At 41.7% G+C, this 22,388-nt stretch overlaps 2 protein-coding genes across 5 annotated transcripts in view; one reads left to right on the plus strand and one right to left on the minus strand.

Moving 5' to 3' along the window:
* The first annotated feature begins 140 nt into the window (after positions 1-140).
* On the plus strand, positions 141-6,927 carry fam228a (family with sequence similarity 228 member A). The gene is made up of 9 exons (XM_080882945.1): positions 141-171; positions 442-565; positions 3,039-3,227; positions 3,306-3,383; positions 3,510-3,698; positions 3,871-3,954; positions 4,053-4,119; positions 6,520-6,691; positions 6,783-6,927. The coding sequence occupies exons 2-9, from the start codon at positions 443-445 to the stop codon at positions 6,892-6,894; spliced, it is 1,014 nt and encodes a 337-aa protein (XP_080739071.1). The 5' UTR covers positions 141-171; position 442; the 3' UTR covers positions 6,895-6,927.
* A 101-nt stretch (positions 6,928-7,028) lies between these two features.
* The window catches only part of itsn2a (intersectin 2a), a 46,640-nt gene continuing 31,280 nt past the window's right edge, over positions 7,029-22,388 (minus strand). For 3 of the 4 annotated variants that reach the window (XM_080882941.1, XM_080882942.1, XM_080882943.1), the window contains exons 19-37: positions 21,864-22,033; positions 21,588-21,648; positions 19,164-19,399; positions 19,043-19,083; positions 18,789-18,958; positions 18,667-18,700; positions 18,431-18,552; positions 17,087-17,183; positions 15,521-15,712; positions 10,795-10,916; positions 10,592-10,698; positions 10,146-10,329; positions 9,950-10,048; positions 9,671-9,838; positions 9,245-9,457; positions 8,837-9,128; positions 8,169-8,252; positions 7,920-8,093; positions 7,029-7,675 (exon numbers count right to left, since the gene is read on the minus strand). In XM_080882941.1, coding sequence (XP_080739067.1) covers positions 7,524-7,675; positions 7,920-8,093; positions 8,169-8,252; positions 8,837-9,128; positions 9,245-9,457; positions 9,671-9,838; positions 9,950-10,048; positions 10,146-10,329; positions 10,592-10,698; positions 10,795-10,916; positions 15,521-15,712; positions 17,087-17,183; positions 18,431-18,552; positions 18,667-18,700; positions 18,789-18,958; positions 19,043-19,083; positions 19,164-19,399; positions 21,588-21,648; positions 21,864-22,033 — 2,718 coding nt within the window. In that variant the 3' untranslated portion in view covers positions 7,029-7,523. The remainder of the gene's footprint in view (positions 7,676-7,919; positions 8,094-8,168; positions 8,253-8,836; positions 9,129-9,244; positions 9,458-9,670; positions 9,839-9,949; positions 10,049-10,145; positions 10,330-10,591; positions 10,699-10,794; positions 10,917-15,520; positions 15,713-17,086; positions 17,184-18,430; positions 18,553-18,666; positions 18,701-18,788; positions 18,959-19,042; positions 19,084-19,163; positions 19,400-21,587; positions 21,649-21,863; positions 22,034-22,388) is intronic. The other variant, XM_080882944.1, reaches the window with a different exon arrangement.

Genomic DNA, 22,388 nt, shown 5'->3' on the forward strand with positions numbered 1-22,388 from the left:
CTTTCCACAAATACAGTTAATGCAGAACGCAGAACCTTCGCCATTTACGTACGACGTCTCTGCGCGTGCTCGCCCCAGGCTCGCTTGCGTGTCGGCGTCATGGCAACGGAAACCCTCTTCAGACGGTGGTTCACCTGGAGGAGGTATCTCCTTACTGGCTCCGTTAGAAAAGTAAGTCTGAGCCCAGGGTAAAAGTTAGCAGTCTGCACACTTTTCCAAAATGATGTGTGTTGCACGTGACCTAAAAGCACGGAGAGTTTTGGTAAATTGGCCACACGAACTTCAGTCCTCAAATCAGCACAGGTAAGAAGCAACCACATTGTAATGGAGACGTGGGCTTTTAATGAAATTAAAGCAACTTAATTAGCAGGTATGGAGTAAGTGATGAGTAAATTCAGTCAGTGTTGTTCTTTGACACTGTCTATCGTTTATCACTACCAGCATGTCGCTGACTCCAGGCTGCTTGTTTTGTCGTGATGTAGAGATGAGCCACATGAAGAAGAAGGGTCCCAGTGGTCTGATCACCGTGCACTCACCTTTTCCTGTCAGCCTGTTAAAATCAGAGGTAATAATAAATAAGAGAGCATCCTCATAAAAGTGGGAGTGTAGTAAAAAGAAAGCTCGGAAGTGGATTGTATATTACACAAAAGGAGCTACTGGGTGGCTCAATACCACCCCGCTTCCCATTATGTTAAATATACTGCTGTTAATGAAACTTTTAATTAAAGAGCATCGGCAGTGTAAGTGGTTTTGCTCGGCAGCACTGCAGTGGTGTTATGTTCTGTTTAAAATTTGGCTTTTGATGAGCACACTTTTTTCTTGTGAACATGGACACTCTGTGCAGTTTGCACTTCACAGCAGAGTGAGACTGTGACCTTTCACCACCTAATAATTTATCTCCAGTCTTTCTTCTTCTTCTGTATTTGTTCTCCTGCTCTCAGTATACGGTATGTGCACGCAGTGCTACGGAGGGCCTCAAGTGCCAAAGTGAATTAAATAAATAATTAAATAAATATATATAAATATTGAATTTTTAATTACACGTAATTAATTAATTAAAATGGGAAATAATTAGTTAAATATATGCATGACTTAAATGTCAATTCATTTTGTTTAAAACATTTAATAAATGAGTTATTTCCAATTTTAATTAATGAAAAATTTAATGAATGTGTAATTCATGTTTAATTAACCAAATCAGTTAATTCAAAGATGATAGTTTTTTTTTCTTCTTTTTATTATATTAAAATATCTCGGGGGTTAAATGTGTGGTTGATGTTTCACTGGCCCGGCCCACTTAAGATTAAAGTGCCCTGTATGTGGCTCACAATGTAAAATGAGTTTGACATGCCTGGCTTTCCTAACTGCACCTCTTCTTTTTCCTTTTGCGTATCATATCTGAACATACAATCTCAGAGTCTATTTTTAAAATGAATGAAAAGGTTTTAGTTTACTGACAGATACAGTAGCCACTGTTACCCGCACTTAAATAAGGACTAAAGGAGGCGCGCCGGATCAGGTTAAATGCAAAACAAAGAGTCTACCCTATCTACTGCAACAATAAAACCTAACAATAAGCACACGTACCTGTGCACTGATGCCAAAACCACTGTCATAAAATGACCAGTGTCATTATCTTTTACACCAGAGTGTAAAAATGCACATATAACGTGTTACGTGTTAATGTAACTGCGAGAAGCTGCTCGTGTTTCCGTGTAGTGATGGGTGTGGTGGACTCTACATTCGTGTACACGGACATGATCTTCTCTCTATGTGAACTTTGGCTGGATTTCAAGAGTTCGGTCTACACAGGACTCTGCAGTCTGTAAATATATTCAAAGTACTGAATGCTGTGAAAACAAGAGATGTACATTACTGTGTAAAATTCTTGAGATACCCCTCTTTTTTAAATTATTTGCTTAGGAAATGGAAATCTTTGGATGTTTGCTGTTTTATATTCTGTTCTTTGCCAAGATGATCCCAGAATGCTTCAGTAATGTTGCAGTCTGAACTCTGGGCTTTTACTGCAATGGCAGTGTGTTTGGGATCATTGTCATACTGAAAAAATGAAGCTGACACCATTCAGACGCATTCTGGATGATATCAAATGGTGGATCAATATCTGATGGTGCTGTGTTTTATAAATTCATCAAATTTCACAAGATCTCCAACTGTAGAGACTCACTGTTGTAGCTTCCTGACCGCTTCTGTAAATATTGATGACAATTTTAACCAAAGCTCCAAGCTCCATCTGACGTGTTGCGACTGATTTTCAGACCAGTTCTTGTGTAATTTAGCATACCTCAGCCGACCTTCCAGTGAGACCATTTCTGATGAGGCTTCAATTAACAGTAGACTGGTCGACTGAAAGGCCAGATGCATCTCTCAGGTCTTTGCCTTTTCTTTTCCTTCGTTGCTTTTTTTAAAGTCCTGTTCCTTAAGAACGTGACTTTCATGTACTTTCGTGTTTTTCTAGGCCTGCCACTTTTTCTTTTGTCTTCCCCTTGTCCACTATCCTCAAAAATATTAAGGACACACGGCGCACTATGCCAGGATGTCTTCACAAAATAGCTCTTTGAGAATCAATTACCTGGTGCAATTATACTATTCGATCTATTTTATGTCTGTCGAACTGTGTTGTCTTTTGAATTTTCCATAGATTCAACTAAAGAAATGTGAAAGAAATTATGTGTTTTTGTAACACGCTGCTAGTAACAAAGTGCCTAAAGATACAGTTTAAAATTTGTTCTTAGCCATGATGTCCAGTATGTGTATATACAACATAGTTTCAGCCCTTGCATTAGGTGGCTTTTTTATGTCAAAATGTAATAGGTCAGTGTAAGTACCTTAAAAAAACAACAACAACCCATCACTCTGAAAATGGTAAGATACAAGGATAAAAAAATGAGTTGTGGCTCAAGAGCTTTGCACATCACTGTAGTTGGAACCATTCATTTATTATTCATACTGTAATTTCAAGCAAACTTTATGCACTGCACACAGTAACTACAGCGTACAATATACATCTGGTGTTTCAGGAGTGCGTTACAGATGTGAAGCACACCACGGAGAGCAAGAAGAGCAGAAGGAGCAGCTCACAGCAGCGTGAAAGGACGAGGAGCACCTGCAGGTCTGTAACGCCAGAGAAAAGGAATGAGGTGTCTTATGTGCCAGAGTGGGCCACCAAACGGGACTGGCTCTCTTACACCTCCCTCAGACAACTGCAGGTACTGCACTCAGTCGACTCACATCTTCACAGAAAAGATGGAAAGGATGAATTCCTGAATCTCTTTCTTGTCATTTAGGCAAAGATGAAGGCTGAGAAGCAGCAAGTGAAGGAAATACTCCAGCCATTACAGGAGACAGAAAATGGGTTTATCAAGGTAGGGTACTAGTTTTTATTGTACTGTAGTCCATCTAATACAATGACACAGCTTTTTTTCCCCTCACATTTTATTCTTCATTATTAAAAATACCTCCAATATTGATTGAAATGCGTTTTCATTCAGGAGTTGGAGTTTTACCTCAGTCAGCGTGATGTTACAGAGCTCAGGAGGAGAGAGCTGCTCCACAAACACTGGACTGAACATGTCTGGTTTCCCATCCAGCAGAGAGTGAAAGCGCATGTGTCCAGCTGCCCAGAGGCCAAGAGGCGCCACAACCTCTACAATCACTACCTCCATGTCTGTGACTCCAAGGTGGTGCTGAAGCTTAAATTAGTTTTGAAGTTAGGTCAATGACTCCTCATGTTGGTGCTAGAGTTTTTGTGTTGTTGTGGACGGCGATGTTTAGGTTTTGTGCCTATTACTGCAAAAACAGATGAGATGAATGTTTAACTTATTTCACTGCCACGTTATCTCTGATCCACAGGGGAATGTCTTTCTAGAGACCTATGATCCACAGGAGTACGATCCTTTACTTCTCAATATCAAAATGCAACAGGTGAACAACCAGGTGACTTCTGTGACTTGAATATTTCCCTTCAGTATGTTTCATAACAACATTAGAGTGTCTCACGTGTGTGTTACTGCTAATGCATTGATTCCTTAAAGGGGTCATTGGGCCTTCGTTTAAATGACAGACCAACAGGAAAGAGATTCTACTCATCTTTGGGACCAGGTATCTATATATTTTCCCCTTTTTTGTGTTTTTTTCTAGCCAATCGGAAATTTAAGACAAACTATTATACAAATGCTTAGTCTTCAGTATTGGCTTAGTTTATATATATATATATATATATATATATATATATATATATATATATATATATATATATATATATATAATATATATATATATATATATAAGGTAATTATTATGCTTTTGTTGTCTGTCTTATACTGTTACCATGATGGATGCTCACAATAAACATGGCCAAAGTTTTTACCTGACACTTAATTAGGTACACCGTGCTAATTCTAGGTTGGACCTGCTTTTTCCTTCAGAGCTGCCTTAATTCTTCGTGGCACAGATTCAACATTTCTCTGAGATTTTGTTTCATACTGACATGATGGCATGACACAGTTGCTGCAGATTTCTCAGCTACGCATCCACTAGATCTCAATGGTTCTGTATTGGACTGAGATCTGGTAACTGTGGAGGCCGTTTGAGTACAGTGAACTCATTGTCGTGTTCAAGAAGTCTGTTTGAGATGATTTGAGGTTTGTGATATGGAACGTTATCCTGCTGGAGGCTGCCATCAGAGGATGCACAAGGTGCACTGTGGTCATAAAGGAGTAGACATGGTTAACAACAATACTCAGAGAGGCTGTGGTGTTGAAACAGTTTTCAGTTTCAGAGGCCGAAGTATGACATTACATCATAGCGTTACACCAGTGGTTCCCAAAGTTTTTTCGCTAAGCCCCCCTTTCTTTTACAAGAAAATCTTCGCGTATAAAGAGCTAACATCTCCAAAATGTCAGGAATAGTTAGTCATTACAAGAAGTGTTTGTGAACTAAAAAAAAATCAAGAATATGGAATACTGTTTGTCTGTGATTTGGACAGCCCAGCGTGTGCTCCCGACGCAGGTTAAACAAATTCTGTCGTGGAGACCTATCTTGGCACTTGTGCAGGTGAAGTCAAGAAGGCAAGATATGCTTCATCACATATCTAGTATTTGGCTTGGTAGGAAGTTGGTTTGGAAACATATTTGGCGAGGCTTCATCTTCTGCTTTGCGTTCATGTGGGGTCCCCTCTGCAATGGCCCTGGCCCCCCACTTTGGGAACCTCTGCATTACACCATAAGCACGGCTCATATAAGGATAGATGAATCAATGCATTCATGTTATTTACGCAAAAGTCTGATCCTATCCAAATGTCACAGCAGAAATCGAGACTAATCAGATCAGGCAGCGTTTCTTCAATCGTCTGTTGTCCAATTCTGATCAGCTGGTGTAATTGTAGCCTCGGTTTCCTGTTCTTTGCTGACATGGCACCCAGTGTGGTTTGCTGCTGTAGACCCATCTGCTTCAAGGTTTAAGGTGATATCTGTTCAGAGATGCTCTCAAGTGTTTGAGTTACAGTTGCCTTCCTATCCTATCAGCTCAAATCAGTCTGGCCATTCTCCTCTGACCTCTGACATCAACGAGGCAATTTTACCCTGAGAACAGCTGCTCACTGGATACTTTCTTTTTTTCGGACCATTCTCTGTAAACTAGAGATGGATTTGTGCAGAAATCCCAGTAGATCAGCAGTTTCTGAAATATTCACAATGCCCATCTGGCAGCAAACAACTGTGCAAAGTCACTGTGGCGTGGTGTGGTTTGTGGCTCAGCTACAGGGGAGCGGTGGAGCAGTGGGTTCAGGACATGGTGTCAGGGGAAGGCTGACCAGCACAGCTGATTTCCGTTGTATAATCATGCCTTCCCTATTTGAGTAGGATGCCGGGACCTGACCAGGGAGCTGGGTGTACTTGCACTGGAGACAAGCAGCTGTAAAGCTCCAAAAACGGAGTCACTGGAAACTTTGCAAATAAACATTCAACTGCTTGCAAAGCTACGCGCTGTGGGTCCTTTACATCACAGTCACTTAAATCACCTCACTTTTCCATTCTGACGTTCAGTTTAAACTTCAGCACCATCTTCACCATGTCTACATATCTAAATGCATTGGCTTGTTAGCATGTGATTGGCTAGATATTAGCTTTAGTAAGCAGCTGAAGAGGTGTACCTAATGAAGCCTAGGGTGAGTTTATAAATCAGCACAATAATGACAGAGTTGTTTTACTTAGTAAATATATTTTTTTTTGAACTGTGAATTGTGTAAAGCAACTCTAGAATCCAAGAGTATAAAATGGAAATATGGAACTGAAAATGAGCACAACAGGTACCCTTAATTTTTTGCTGGATTAATTTATAATAGGTACTTCTGAAAAGTACTTATTAGCATTGAGCATTTTCATTAACTGCTCAGTGGTCTAGGAGTTTATCTCAATCTTTTGCTTTTTCAGTGTAAAATACTTTCAGGTCAAAACTTCTTCAAATGAGAGATTTTTTTTTTTTTTCCTTTTCCTATCTTAGGGCAAAAACTCCACTGGACAAAAGCTGAACGGCGAACTAAAAGTCATCGACCTCTGAGTGAGTCTGTGAAGTCTCAGGCCAACAAACGTCTACATGCCTCATCTAAATATCCAGCCTGTGGGTCCATTAAAAGGCCAGTGGTCGTCGAGACTGATAGAAGCAAGTGTAGCTGGTACTTATATACTGTATTTGTACACTATAGCACCATACTGCTCACTGACAAATCCCACTAACAGTTTAAGTTTGAAATGTTTTTCATCCAGGCCTAACACTATACCACTGCACATCAGTGCAACAGCCACATCAGATGGAAGGTGCCACCAGACCAGCTGCTGGTTCTCCAGATGTGGATGTCTGCAGGAAACATCAAGTTAACAGTGACTTTGGCCACTGTGTGCATCCAAATAAAAAGAAACAAACATACATAAAAAACCTACTTCACAATTTTCCTGGACATCGTACTCGAAAGACAAACGCAGAAAAATGTTTTACTGTACATACATTTTATTCATGCCGGTGCCGTTTTCGGGATTTAATGGCGTACTTGCCATGAAACCTCAAGCTTACACCATAAGGCTAACCATTGACATTACATTATACAGCAGTGTGCAGCAGTTGTAATATAAAGATACGTGAGACAGTGTGCGACTGTCCACACGTGTGTGTAACTGGCTGATATGTTGTTATATTCTTTAATTAGCAGTGCGCCGGAAAAAAAAAAAAGAATTTACAAATCGAAAGTGAAATGTAAAAATCCGGTGAAACGTTGAGTCTCGTTTGTTACTTTCCATTTCTGGCTGGCGATTATGAAAATATTGGCAATCATCTCCGTGTTTTGGATCGTTTGAGGTCGCTGAAAAGCTCAGGGTCAGTGGAACAAGCAGGGACAGTAAAATCCCCATTATTGCGTAATGTGCAAGAGCATAAAAAAGGCACTTTAATGGTCCTTCATTACTATTATTAAGTGGTGTGTGTGTCTAATGGAGTATTCAGATGTATTTTCCTCATTTGGTTGGCTCGTAAAGCTGTAGGTCTAGTTTGACGTGAACTTCTCCAGTAGGGACTTCGTGCAGCAGAAGGCGACGGGTTGCTGCTCCTTTGCTCTCCATCTCTTTCTTTATCGTTGCCACGGGAACCTCAACGCGGCCGAGAAAATCTAAAGAGGAAGGAGGAGACTTTTATTTAGTAAGATGATTAAAATGAGAAAAAGAAACGCATCTCATCGGACAAAAAAGAAAAAGAAAAAAAAAAGAAGTTAAGACCGCTGATTTACTTTAATAGAGGAAAACCAAGACTTTAAGTGTTCCTTTAATTCTGTATAGGCAGGAAAAATTAGACAAAAAGCCTAATAATCAACTGTTTTATGCATGAGTGCATGTGCGTGTCCTTTATCCACTGACCATCTGGTGAGAACTGATCTTTCTCGGACACGGTGACGCAGAGGACATCCTGGTAGAGGTCTTTGATGAAAAACTGGCAGTTAAAATTCCACTTTGGGCTCAGAGTGTCGCTGATTGGTCGAGATGTGTAGCACTGAGCTCCCATTGTCAGCTCACAGTAAGGATTACTCTTACCTAAAGAGAAAAGGAGTTAACGGGACTTAATTACAAAGCATGCATTAGCACTGTCATGTTGCCACGGGGCCTCACCGTTGGGCTTACAGGCCTTGAGCTCCTGGGCTTCAATGACTGTCACCAGCAGCCGGCCGATTCCGCTGGACTTTAGAGAGCGTGCTAAAATAAGCAGAAGACAGTAAGATATATGACAAAAACGCAGCATCCATTCATAATTAGGATAATGTTTGAACAATACACACATGCATACTTCAAGGTTCAAATAAGAACACTTTGTTAACCCTGGCAGGGGGCTTGACTTATTGTAGATTTTTAATATGCAGACTGAAAAATGTCAACTCTGGAATAAAAGGAAGTAAAAATAAAGCACTCCATTCAAGCTCCAGTGCATGCAAATGACTACTCCAAAATTAAACGATACGATGCACGGTATAAATATGACACTGTAGGTGAAAACAGTCTAGTGGTCATAGGGACGAGTCGTAGAGTCTGATTTCCTGAAAACTTGTGAAGGTGCTGCACAGAGACCACCAAACAATCATTTTCAGATCAAGCAGATTCCAGGTCAGATGACACTAAGAAACTGCTTGTCATTATATCATTCAGCTCAAGCCGGCACTACAAGGAAAGTTAACAAGGGAGCAGCGGAGGAGATGATAGGAATACCAGCTTGCTCTGCAAAGGGATAAAGTCAATACACTCAATATTAGCTGACATATTTATGAGCGTGTAGCTGTGTTTACCTTGGTAAGCCTTCTCTCTCTTTTTCTTCTCTGTCTCTATGAAATGTTCAGATGCCGCTTTGATTTTCTGGACCCACGCTGCCCTAATGGAAGCAGTAAAAATGTGTGAGTGCTTCACGCAGAAACACGGACGTGTGGTTACACAGAACGCGAGATTTTTGCACACGTGCCTCTCGTTCAGGGTCTCGGTTTTGAGAGTGTAGACGCGATCGATGTGCGAGACGTGGAACAGCGGCTCGTCGCTGGACGGGTCGGGTGGCATTTTCACCAATACCTCGTTCAGGAAGAGAGGCTGGCGGAGATGAAATGCATATCGGCAAATGCCGAGAGAACGTAAACGATGAGAAAGAATAGTTCATTGTGCATTTATATATATTTTTATATATATTATACCTTAGATTAGCTTACTGTTTTGTACATCTTGAGCTGTATGCTTGTTTTGGGGCTGAATAACTTGTCAGATCCTGAGGAGGAGAAGGGTTTGGCACTGTGTGTGAGGAGGAGGAAATCACTGAAGAGGAAAGCCCACAGCTCTCTGCTGCTTTTGGTCTTGTACAGCCGACCGCTGTGGAGCAACTTGCGAGGCCCGAGGCAATTAGTCAGCGAGTTGAAGACCAAGTGCTGGGGGGGAAAAAGTGCAGAGAAAACAAGGCATGGCTGAGGAAAGTTGTTCGAAAATAAGCAAACTGTCAAGCGTTGTAGTTAAGAATGGAATTGTTGCTGTCCCTGCATAACAGCTCAAGACTTGTCAGACATGAAATGCTTTGCAGAGGCCATATTTAATATAGCAGCAGGGACTCGAGAGTCGAGATACTCGTTTCTGAGTGTCCTTACCTCTATGGGCCCCTCACACTGCATGTGGCTCTGTATCCATTCGAGCCTGTCTGAGTTCTCCTTCTCCCGAACCCCCTCATTGACCTGAGAGCACAGCTCCTCGGCTCGCTCCAGAGCTTCTCGGAGAGGGCCTCGGTCTGCGTGGCCATCTGGGGTGTGCTCCAAGATCTTACCAAGAAGCACAGCACAGGCAACAAATTAAGAGACATGGAGATGAATATTAAACAAGTGGTAGGCGGGATTCATGGAGTTACATATAAACAGCATTTCTCTGCATACATTTTTGATGAGTAGAGGGTAACGTGTAATCCTCTGCATGGGCTTGAGGAGGAAGCTGGACAGCGGCATTCCTTTACAGCGGTAGTTAGTTGCAATCTTCTGCTCAAGAGGAGGCAGAGATATTTTATTGCATCTGACAAAAGCAAACGTTTTATTTATTTTTCCTTTCACAATATCCATTATCCAAGGCTCGTACTTTGAGGAAGTCTTTAAAGTCAGGCTGGTTGTGGGTCTTGCTCTGCAGCAGCGCTGCGGCGTTGAGCTGGCAGGAGCAGAAGCGAATGTACGGCTGCATGTGCGCGAGCTCCGACGCCAGCAGGTCTCCTATTAGCTGAACGGGCATGTTCTCTCCTCCTGTCTTTTTACGGACACGCAGGGCTCTGGAGGGAGGTCACAGATGATCAGGATGTGAAACACCATTTCATAACCTCACAAAACATAAATAGATGGAGTATCTGATGAGTTCTGCAAGCCTTCAGAGTCTATGGACTTGCAGAAATGAAATAAGTGTCAGTTTTTCTGTGCATTTGCTTTTGATCGTTTTCACAGAAAGAGTTCATAAATGTTTATTCTAGCAGAGCAGTAGGGTTTAATAGTTTAGATGTCAGTATGGTTCATAACAATGTCACACGTGGGACCTACTTGAGCAATTTGGAGTTGCACATAATCAGTTCCCTCCAGTTAACAAAGATAACTGCCATCTCAGCTTCAGTCAGACGGCCTGACTCGGACATGGGCTTGTAGAAGACCTAAGAGGCAGAAGCAAATGCAAACAGGTGAGGACGGGAAAAAAATGACAGAAAAGTGGTAATAATGTTCAAATATGCCGATGTTTCCGTCGGTACCTCTAGCACTAGCTCAAGATCCTCGACATAGGTCTCCTCGGTCTGGATGAGCTCGTGAATGTAACCCTGCCTTTTCCTCTCCTGAGGGGTCATTGTGTCGAGCGTCATCAGGTCAGCACACCCTACAGGAGCACATCCATGCGCATGCAAACACACGTGCAGACATGCATGCACGGACATGCACCGGCATGTGCATGGCAAACACAAGCACAAACACTTTCCTCTCAATCACTGATGTGGTGTGTGAGAAAATACAGCGAGCGTTCAAAAACATGTTAAAATCTCCCTTTATTATCACTTCGATGACGTCTAATTTACATTTAATGCACAGAGTGAGGCACATTGTAGTCGCAGTACATGAACATAAGCGATGCCAACGCTAACAACACTGCTACCAAGAACACTAAGGTAAAGAAAAATAAAGCACCTTTCATGGTGGAGTGCTCACTCCTAGTGATTGCATAGGTGTAAATGGATAAAGTAGCTAATGCTTGAGTGACAGAGCAGTGGAAGACTCAGCTGGTAGTTCAAGTCTTTGAGGTTCAATCTTGGCAAAAGGTGGATGTACAGTTGTGGTCAGGAGTTTACATACACGCATCACGAGCATGAATGTCATGGTAATTTGGGGCTTTTAATAATTAATTCCACAGTGGAAGAATTATACAACATACATGTTTAATAACTTTAAAAAACAAGAACTGATTCTAAATGCTTGACTTGATTTTGGAGCTTCTATAATCCACACAATGTCAAAAATATATGCACAGACTCAAACAAGGTTCTACAATAGCTTTTAACTCGATAAGACTGAGGCCTATTAACCTCTCATGATAGTTTCTACTACAACTGGTAGTTTCTCTTTGCCAACATAAAAAGGTTTGACAACTCTCATTCGATTGACGGATACTCAGAACAATGGGAAAGTCCAAGGAACTCAGAGAAGATATAAGAAGCAGAATTATAGAATTACACGAGTTGGGAAGATTTCTTGGAGTCATTACTAAACAACTGCCACTACTTTGGCAAAACCCACGATGTCACCCTCAGGCTGCGTCTACACTAGCTCGGATAAATTTGAGAACGGCGTATACGTCTGAAAACGCTCCACGTCCACACTATCGTTTTCATGCGTTTTCACAGAGTTGTTCAGCCACATCGAAATGGCCGAAAACGCTTACGTCCCAGTACTGCGCATGCGTGAAACGCAAGACGATTCGACCTGCCTTATTTCTGTCTGTCGTTTATTTACTTTCCGGCTCTTTGAAACGTCACGGCAAAATGTCGAGGAAAAGCACCGAGTTTTTTTAAACGGACTAACAATGAGGTGGAGTTGTTGCTGCGAGTAACACAAAAGTACAAAGTTGCAAAAGCGATTGAGAGTCAAAGAATTTGAAGAAAAGCTACCTGAAGCATGTACAAACTGAATTAATCTTTAATAGGGCTGTCAGAATTGAGAGCACACAAAACAACTGCTGTGTGATGCCCTCCGCTCACACACTCACATGACTGCATCACATGACTAAAATGTGTCATCGTTTTCGAAAAGGCTCTGGGTTTGTTATCCACACTGCGACGCGAAAACTGCGTCTTCAAATGTATCCGCTTTGGAGAGCGCTCTTAAAACTCTGCGTTTTCCTTGACCGAAAATGCCGTCTCAGTGTGGACGGAAGGCCAAAACAGAGAGAAAAAGATACGTTTTCAAACAAAAATGTATTAGTGTGGACATGGCCTCAGATGAAAGGAAAATTAATTAGAATCTTCAAAAACAAGCCAAAAACCACCAAGGCTCAAACCTGACATGAACTAGAAAATATTGGAACACAGTGTCCATAGTGTGTTTTATATCACCATGGACAGAGACAGGGTGCCTACTCAGAAAGAAGCCCCTTGTCCAAAACCAACATCTTTAAGCTTGACTGAAATTTGCAGCTGCCCACATGGACAAGCCAAATTTCATCTGGAGAAAAGTCAGGCAAGACAAAGATTGAGCTATTTGACTACAATGGCAAAAGGTATGTTTGGAGGAATAAAGGTGAGGCTTTCAAACCTAAAAACACTGTACCAATTGTTCAGCATGGCGGTGGTAGCATCACGCTCTGGGGCTGTTTCGCTTGTACTGGTACACTGGACAAAGTGAATGCAATGGTGAAGAAGGACTAATCTCCAAATTCTTCAGCTTCAACTCAAATCAGCAGCTAGATGGTTGGACACTTTAGTCTACAGGACAATGATCTCAAACACACATCAAATCTGATTTTGGAATGAATAATGGCCTTCCCAAAGCCCTGATGTCAACCCAATTGAAAATTTGTGGACTACGCTTGAAAGCCGGGTCTGTGCCAGGAAACCAACCAGTTCAAACGAACTACCAATCCTGCCAAGAAGAGTGCTCAAATATCCAGCCAGAATTTCACCAGAAGCTTGGTGATGGCAACCAGTGTGGTCAAAGTCCAACTTGCAAAGCGACGTGGATTAGAGAAAATCTAAAATAATTTCAAACCATTTCTTTTTAAGACATTAAAGATGTATGCTGTGCAACCTCAAAATTACGGCACCATTCTAGCCCATGATGAGTGCATTTAAACTTTTGATGATAACCCTATATGTCAGCAGTGTGGTAGATGTTTCTCTCAGACTATTCTTGATATGCTAATGTTTGCATGTTTTTTTATTTTCTTTTTTTAAATATGTATTTGCTGGTGATATCACAGTTCAGTACAGGGTGGGTGTCATTTTAAGTACTTGGAAGCGTCAATAAATGGCAGAGTGCATAAGCATCGAATAATAAAATCACAATCAATTTCATCTCAGTTGCAGTTCAAGCGATGCGTTAGCAAGCAGCAATCAAGGTTACCGGTGATTTAAGCAACAGCGAGTCTTCACATTGATCCATTTTTAGCAAGGTTTCAATGTTGTTAGTGCAAGAATGAGTGACCCTGTTAGAATACTCTGCATCATACTAACTTATAGCTTTAATTTAGAAAACTAAACCGATGCTTCTTACATATTATTTTCCATACTTTTGTAATCAAACTCTTATTTTCCTTTTATCTGTAGCAAAACTACGCTTTCCACACTTTTGTATCACGGGGGACAAAAGCTTTGAAAGCTCATGTCTAGCTGCCTCTGCCTCGCTCCCTTGGTTAATTAGTTAAAGAAACAGAAATGAAAACAAGGGAGAGAAGAGAGCGAGGGGGGGAGAGGAGGAAGGGGTGTACGGTGAAATAAATTTACATTTAAAGCTGAGAAGGTAGGACGCCAAAAACAAAAACCAAATAAAAAAAACAGGGTTTGTAACAGAGAAGCACAGAACACCAGAGTCCTAAACGGGTGAGGTGGAAAGTGCGGAGGTGGGCCGTTCTTGCTGGCGGCTGGGCTTCCTGTTGCGACAGGGCAATTCGGGATCGCTCAGACAGAAGGGGTGAGAAAGAGGAAGAGGAGGAAAAGGAGGAAGAAGAGACAGGAAAGCCAGCGTTACTGTCCTACAGAAGAAAAGGAGGGGAAAAAACAGATGAAGTGGAGGAATGGAAGGGAGGGAAGTGAGATGATGAAGAGATGGAGAGACAGCAGACGTTAATATAGCTTTAATATTAATGCTGGACACTCACATGCAGGCGCATTAATAATGCATTTCTGGAAATGTAAATGTTATTATTCATCGTATCAGCTGCAGACGGCGATTTCTCGCGCTCTTGTTTCGGCAGCTTGTTTCGCCGGCCTTACGTGTGGCGGGCGTGCGAGTGACAACGCCTTCGCTGGAATTAGAATATCAGAGCGTTTTGTGTCTGTGGCTTCGACAAGTTCATCCTAATTAAAGAGCTCGTGTGTTCACGCTTGTTAACAGCTGCTGCTGTGAGGAGAACACGCAAGCTGTGCATACTAATTCAGGCGCACACCTCTCATTAAGAAATCGGCCTTTTTAAAATTTCTCAGCAGCTACGTATGAATGAGCAGCGAGCGGGATACGCGTGAGGAAAATGACCGCCTTCCCGTGTGTTGCATTCAGAGAGGGAAAGCGAAGCTGCCGTTTCCAGAAATGTGACCAAAATGATGAAAAATGTGTCAGTTTGAAATCAGATCAGCTTTCGCTCTTTATTATTTTGTTGCCCGGGGTGATTTGTCAGCGGCATCTGTTTTAAAAGAACAGTTTGACATTCGTGGGATATACGCTTTGTTCACTTTGTGGTTGCAAGTTAAATTAGAAGATCAATACCACTCTCATATTAGTCTGCTTAATATAAAAACTGCAGCCAGAGCGTGGCTGGATTAAATTAACTAACAATACGATGAGAGAGGTATCCATCACGCTTCATGCCCAAAATGTCAAACTTTCCTTTTGATGATTTGAAATTGTTGTTGTTGTCCGGGATACTTAAAAGGCCCAATCATTTTGCCTTGTGGAGAAGAAATTTAACATTTTCTATTAATCAATTTCAGAAGCTTTTTATGGGAATGAGCCTTTTAAGTGTAATGGTTATATGTTCACCAATTTCCTCAATGATTGATTGAACCAACTACTCGAGGCTTACCATCAGTGGTTCCATGGTCTGACATGGATAAGGAATCTACTGTACCTGGAGTGAGCCAAGCCAACCAACATTTTTGTTTGTTTCTACAGCTGATAAACACAACTTATCAGTTTCCATGTGTGCTAACTGTCTTATTATTTTTTATTTAGAAAAAAAAAAAAACAGTCCATCAGTAAGAGGATTAAAGTTTTACTTACATTGCTGGCTGGGGTCTGATTCTGTTGTCATCTTGACATAATTGGTGGGCAGCAACCCTGTTACCCCGTTGGCTTCTCCTTTCCACCAGTCGGGGTTGGTCTTGTCGAGGATGTTGATCAGCTGACCCTTGGAGAAACTCAGCTCGTCCTGATTGGCAGCCGTGTAGTCATACATTGCAATAACTTGGCATACTGAGGGAACAGAGTTGACATATGAAGCTTAATCTGTTGCTGTAGATTTGTAGAATGACCCAATGAGGGCCAATGTATAAAAACAGAACTAAGAAAGCCTTAAAGAGACCAAGATGACATTAAAAGTAGGTGAAAATAGTGAAATGGTTTCCCTTGGGCACCAAACATTTAAAAATACTGGCAGCCTCCAGTCTTAAGCCTCAGCCTCATAGTAGATGCACCTCTGTGGTATCAATTTGAAAATCCTCTGTGGTCTTTTAGAAAATTTGACCTCTTATCTTGACCTTGAGGTCACTGAGATTTCTAGTAGATGCATCTATGATCTGAATTTTAAAATCCTACGTTACCTTGTTCTCGAGTTCTTGCATTCACAAACTTGAGTATTCACGCTGCCCACCCGGCCGGGCGACAACAACACCCCATCAGCCTTTTACGGCTGAGAGGTTCAACAACCTTTATTTTGGCTCATTCTACCATTTTATTTCTGCATATTTATTTATTTAGCCACAGACATTCATGCACGGACATGCACCAGCATCTGCATGGCAAACACAAGCACAAACACTTTCCTCTCAATTACTATTTATTTATTATTTATTTAGCATATTTAGCCACAGGCCAGTCCCAACAGTCACCTCAAGAGGAGTTCGTGCTGGATTTTGGTCATTTTTAAGGCAGAGCCCTAGAATGCTATATGGCACTGCCAGGAACACTAGCTGCGTAGCCTGTTTGAGCTAAAGCTTGCAAGCTGTCATTGGCAGGCATCTGTCTGGAGGACTAAAATTGTCTGTGACTCATTTCTCCTAAATGCTATTGATATAATTAATGGCAAATACTGCCTAGTCTATTTGCACTACCTGGGCACATCTCATGTAAACATATTTGCACTTGTGTGTAATTCCACGTCACTGCATTCATTTTTGAGTTGCTGTTGGGGATTCATTGTGTGGACTCCTAAAACTAAAAACATCGCCATCTGCTTCTGCTGCTTCTATGATCAGTGCTAAATGCTGAATGTTTGCAGGCTGAGAGAGGAACCATGGTAAAGTCTGTGTCTGCTAAATATCAGCATGACAGAATAAGCAGAGGGTGCTCCATTGTAAATGACTAAATAACAGAAATGACACTGAAAGATTATGTTCTGTCAGCTGAAATTTGAGACAGGAATTTATGATTAATGAGCATTTTTACCAAATTAGTTTCAAAGTCATAGACATAAAAGCTTTCCAGCAGTTACTGTCGTGGTTGTTCAAGTAATTTCGACCTGCATCTCTCAGCTAAATATACAGATTTAAAAATGTAAATACAAACCTGACTTAAACAAGATCAGTTATAGTAAATCAAATGCTGTGTTTGCCGTGTGTCAGCATTCACCTGGCAGAGGAGAGGGGGAAGACTTGCTACTGGAGGGACCCAGGAGCTTAACGTGAGAGGAATGAAACCAGCCTCGCTGCCGCTTTTTCCCCCGAGCCTGGAGGGGAGAGAAGAGCCAGTGAGAGTGAACCAATCTTCTGCTGGATCGTTTCTGAATCCTAAATCGAAACATTAATTGATGAATTGATTTTTTTGACAGGCAGAGTTTTGAACCTTGAGAACGCTCTCTCATGATGGGAATGTACATTCACTCTATAAATTAAACTAAAGCTCAGCTGAAGTCTCTGAAACAGCCGCAGTAATGCAAGCTGCAAGCTGCTGAGGGTAATGCACAGATTGACAAAGCTGTGGAAACCCTCTGTTCTCGGACACTCTTACTCATATTGACTTATTGTCTGAACGTACTAACAGCAAATATGACTTCTGCTGTCGCACTCTGAGCTTCAACTCAAACTACAGCTGCAGCCTCAGCACGAAAACATGCAGAGAGAGATGACCCTTCACTTTGATGACCTTTGTAGACGACAGCACTGTTATATTGAATGGGTTGCATTGTTGTATTTCTGTCATGTTTCTCAGGTCTTTGTCTGAATTTCTACGAACATTACTGCTAAGGATTGTCTTATTGCATTGGAGTCACACTGGGTTAAATATGTACACTTGGGTTTTAAGGGGTATTTATTATTTTCTTCTTTTTTTGGGTTGTATGGAAGCTCCAAACGCAATTTCATTGTGACAATGACAATAAATAAATACTACTACTATACCTTAATTTGTTGATTGCTTTTTGCCATTTGACTGATTAACTAGTTTATTAAAACATCCATAGTGATAATGTCTTCATTTTGTTTGCTCATTTTGTCTGTCTATCCAAAACCAAAAGTTCAATTTACTCTCACTAAAAAGACTAAACAAATTTCAGGCGTTTTTTCCTTACAGGACCACCTTAATATTTAAGGAAATATCCACATATCTGCACTGTAATTTCCTCCACAATCATTCTGCTTCGCGTCTAATGGCAACAAGTTTTCAATGACCTTTTGTTAATAAAGCTTTTCATTCTCGTCGCCATATAATCCAGTAGGTGTCACATTATAATGTTCTAAATTCCTTTCACAGAGAGGCAGAAATGTGTCATTTGCAACCGGGAGGTGGATTTAGGAGAATAATGACTCATTAATTGTGCTTACACGGCGCTCGGCGGTGCGATTGACCTTCTGCACTTGCAGCCAAAGTAAAAATTTCTAGCTGAAATCGTAATTTTTCTGATGTTAACAGTTTCAATTTATCCATGGCTCTTTAAAAAAGAAAAATGAAAAAAGTATAGCTTTTAGTATAGCTTACTTGCAGTTCCCCGAGCCACCAGCCGGTGGAGTTCTTGGCCAGCACCACGATCAGTTGCCCCGGAGACAGGCGAAGCTGATGCATCGTTGAGGCCCCAGTGGTGGTGACTGCCTGCGCAACCTCTGTTGACCAACCAGAAAAAGCCAACAGTGAATTTCGATCATTTAAATGTCAAGAGAATAACAGAATGAGTCATCAAACACCGACTGAGTGTCCGCCTGTGCGTTCATTCTCACCAGGTTTCTTGGTTGGACCTCCAGGTCTTGATGCCTAAAGTTAACAAATGAAATGTAAAGCAGAAATAAAGTAATAATTTAATTTGGCAATTTTTTTTCCACATTAACTCAGCTTGACTCACCTCTGGCAGTTCTACAGGTCGGACATAGTTGGAGGGAAAGAGCCCTGTCTGGTCCCCAACGCATCCTCGCCACCACTCTCCTTCTTTTTCCAACACCAAAACAACATCCCCCTCGACAAACGTCAAGTCCCCCACCTCTGGGCTCTCATATGTATACAAGGCCACGTATTCTGGTAAGGACAACAATAGTACCAGTTAGGAAACCTTCGCTGACTTTAACTAGACCTTATTTTCCACAGATAAACTGCTCTTACCTTCTAGTTGAACTGAATCAGATGTGTCCAACGCATCCACACTATGATGGGAAAAACACATGGTGAAGCAAGTCTTTCAGTTGTTAAAGGTTTTACACAAAAGGGATGTGCGTCTTCTTACTCTGTATTGCCAGCCGTCTCCAAAGCGACGTAACTTTTGGGGAACCATCCCTGCATCCCGTTGATCTGCCCCAGCCACCAATCTTCCCTCTGCTGCAGCACGCTGATGATGTCTCCCTGCGAGAAGCTGAGCAGTGTGGTGATGACGTCTGTCGCCGAACCGCCTGAAAGGCTGAGGTGGGTTTCTGAAGTGGCTGACCATGGCGAGAGGGCCCGAGCGAGCAGAGGAACGGAGGACTGAGGAGCGTGATCAAAGAAACAGCGATCTGTCACCATGGGTACATCTAAGAAATCAATCACTAGACGCTCCCCTCCCCTGGACTTGCAACACAGCTAATTTCACCTTTGGACCATGGGACATGACCTACAAACGCTAGAGCTGCCAACACTGATGTCATCAGACATCTGTAAATGTGTGTGACCCACAGAGAGTCAGAGAGAAGAACTCCCATTGGAGAAAAGCTATAAATATACAGCTGTGCTGTTTCTGAAGATGTGTGTTGATGTCAGCAGACCTATTTCTGATCATGCCACAGTCTAGATATACACTACTATAATAACACAGATGAACTAAGAAGGGAAACATGAAGATTAAATGATCTCATGAACCTTTTTCAGTAACAGAGTGATAACTTTTAGCCATGAAGTGAATGTGCTCTTTTGGTTGAATCAACCAGCAACTACAGGGCGGACGTGCCCTTGTGAGGTCAATCTACAACCACCATGGTGACTCCTGTTTTTGTGTGGAGATTGAGAGGTGTGGATCCAGGCGCAGACAACGATGCAGGAGAGAGTGTTCAAACTTAAAATGAGCCTTTATTGTGGCTGTAAGAATTACTACAAAACCACTACCAAAACCTAAACTGGGGACAGCTACAGAATGATACGCAGACCCTCCGACGAAGAACCACACACTAAATATACACACAAGGTAACAAGGAAATGGCACACAGGAGGGAGACACAGCTGAACCTAATTAGACAAGACAACGGGAAAGCATAACCCAAAACACTGAACACCAGACGGGGGACTCTCCAAAGTAAAACAGGAAATGCAAAACAGAAAACCACAATTCCCAGAATAAAACTTAAACCGAACACACAAAACACTGGGCTGCAGACCCAGGACTGTGACAGTTTTTTAAAACTATAACAACCATTGCATCAACCTTTTGATTTATCCAATACTGTAATTTAGTACCAGATACTTATTAAGAAATATTACCGTGCCCCATAAGCTTAAATTGCACTTTGAGCTTACTGGTAATTGGCCGGTGTTACAGGTAAGTCCATAATTTGTTGGATAAAGACACATTTTATAGTTTTACCTTTGCACACCAGAACAGGGATTTTAAATGAAACAATTAATACATGACTGAAGTGCAGGCTTTCGGCTTTAATTCGAGGGGTTTTACGAATATTTTGCCCAAACTGTTGACAAACTACAGCCATTTTTAATACCCACTCCCCTACAAACTAACACCATTTTAAATTTAAAGATCGTTTTAATACTTGTAAAAACATCATGTTTCCTCCCTCTATATAGTCTGCTGGGCCTTTGCTGCAGCCACCATCAGCTACTGCTTATTTGCCTTCAGTTTTGTCTTCAGTAACTGAAAAGCATGCTCTGGGTTGTTTTTGCAGTATGCTTTGGGTCATTATCCATTTGCCCCGTAAACTGCCACCTGATTGGTTTTACAACATATGACTGAATCTGAGCAGACAGTACAGCCCTGTACACTTCAGAATTCATCCTGCTACATTTATCAGCAGTCACACCATCAATAAACACTAGTGACCCAGTTTCACTGGCAAACACACCCATGCTATAACATTGCTTCCCCTATGTTTGACAGACAATGTGGTATGCAGAGGATCATGAGCTGACTTTTTCAGCCAAATGATGGCTTCCCCAACCTGCTCTGACTTGCTTTTTGGACCTTATATTTAACTTGTATATGTAATTGCAATGCAAACTGATAAAATCTGAACTGAATCAACTTTATCTGTTATTCTCTGCTTCATTTGTCTTGAAATAGCAAGAGAAAAGACCTCACCTGGCCATGAAACTGCTTGCCAGTCAACTGTCCGCTTATTGAGAAAATGGGTCGGTATACAAAAAGTCTGCAATTCCCCAAACAGCTCATGCAAATTATTTTCTTTTTGAAGCTTTTGAATTCAAGCTGAAAGTCTGCATTTCACATACAGAGCAAAAACTATAAAAACTGTCTCACAAATTATGGATCTAACTGTATCTTGCTAACATGCTAAACTGGAAAACTAAAGACCTTTTTAAACAAAGGCAAAAATGAAACAGGGCTTCATTTTTGCTGCTGAAGTAGGTCACAGTAAAGTTTACCTGCTCATTATAAAGAATAAGGAGTCATCTAGCCAGGAAATAAAAGTAAACAACAGTCAGGCTCTACCTGTGAAGCATCAGATTGGACAGGAAGAGGGCTGTCACCTTTTTCCACCACATCGGGGTGTCTGGGTAAAACAAGAGGGACAAACCATTAGGGGAGGATCCAAGAAAAGAATAAAAACAACCTGACAGTGCTATGGCATAAATTACAACGACCTAGGTGGCTGTTACAGACTTTCAGTCAGCAGAAAAAAAAAAAGACCCAGACAGTTCTATCTTTAGTGCAGAGGAGCTAAAAGCCTAGAAACAATCTCAATCTGCTCCTCCTGTTTCATGTTACCTTGTGTTTAGTGGTGGTGGCAGACAGGACATTTTTCCAGGTGAAGTGGGACCACTTTGAGTCGAGGCAGGGGTCAGACATTTCTCAGCGTAACTCTGGGGGAACCAGCCCCTGTTTCCGCGGTAACTTCCGCACAACCAGCCAGGCTCACCGACCGTGTGCTCATCCACCTGCATCACGGAAAACACAGTTCACTTGCAGTCAGTCATTCGCAGCGAGGGGATCAAGATAAACGTTTTGTGATCAGTCCTTAATTCTAACACTTTCAGAATTGATGCTCCTTGAGGAAACGGGGATAACGGGGATAATTGATTGAACTTTAACTCCATCAGTGATTACTTAAAATCAAAATATAATTATAGATTTTTAACCAGGGGTGCAGTGGTTAGTGCTGCTGCCTCACTGTGAGAAGGTCCTGTGTTTGAATACAGCCTGGGACCTTTCTGTGTGGTGTCTGCATGGTGACTGTGGTTAGTCTGCCTTCCTCCCACAGTCCAAAGACATGAGTGGGATTAGGTTAACTGG

Source organism: Rhamphochromis sp. 'chilingali', assembly GCF_963969265.1.
Source record: "Rhamphochromis sp. 'chilingali' genome assembly, chromosome: 5".
NCBI lineage: Eukaryota > Metazoa > Chordata > Actinopteri > Cichliformes > Cichlidae > Rhamphochromis > Rhamphochromis sp. 'chilingali'.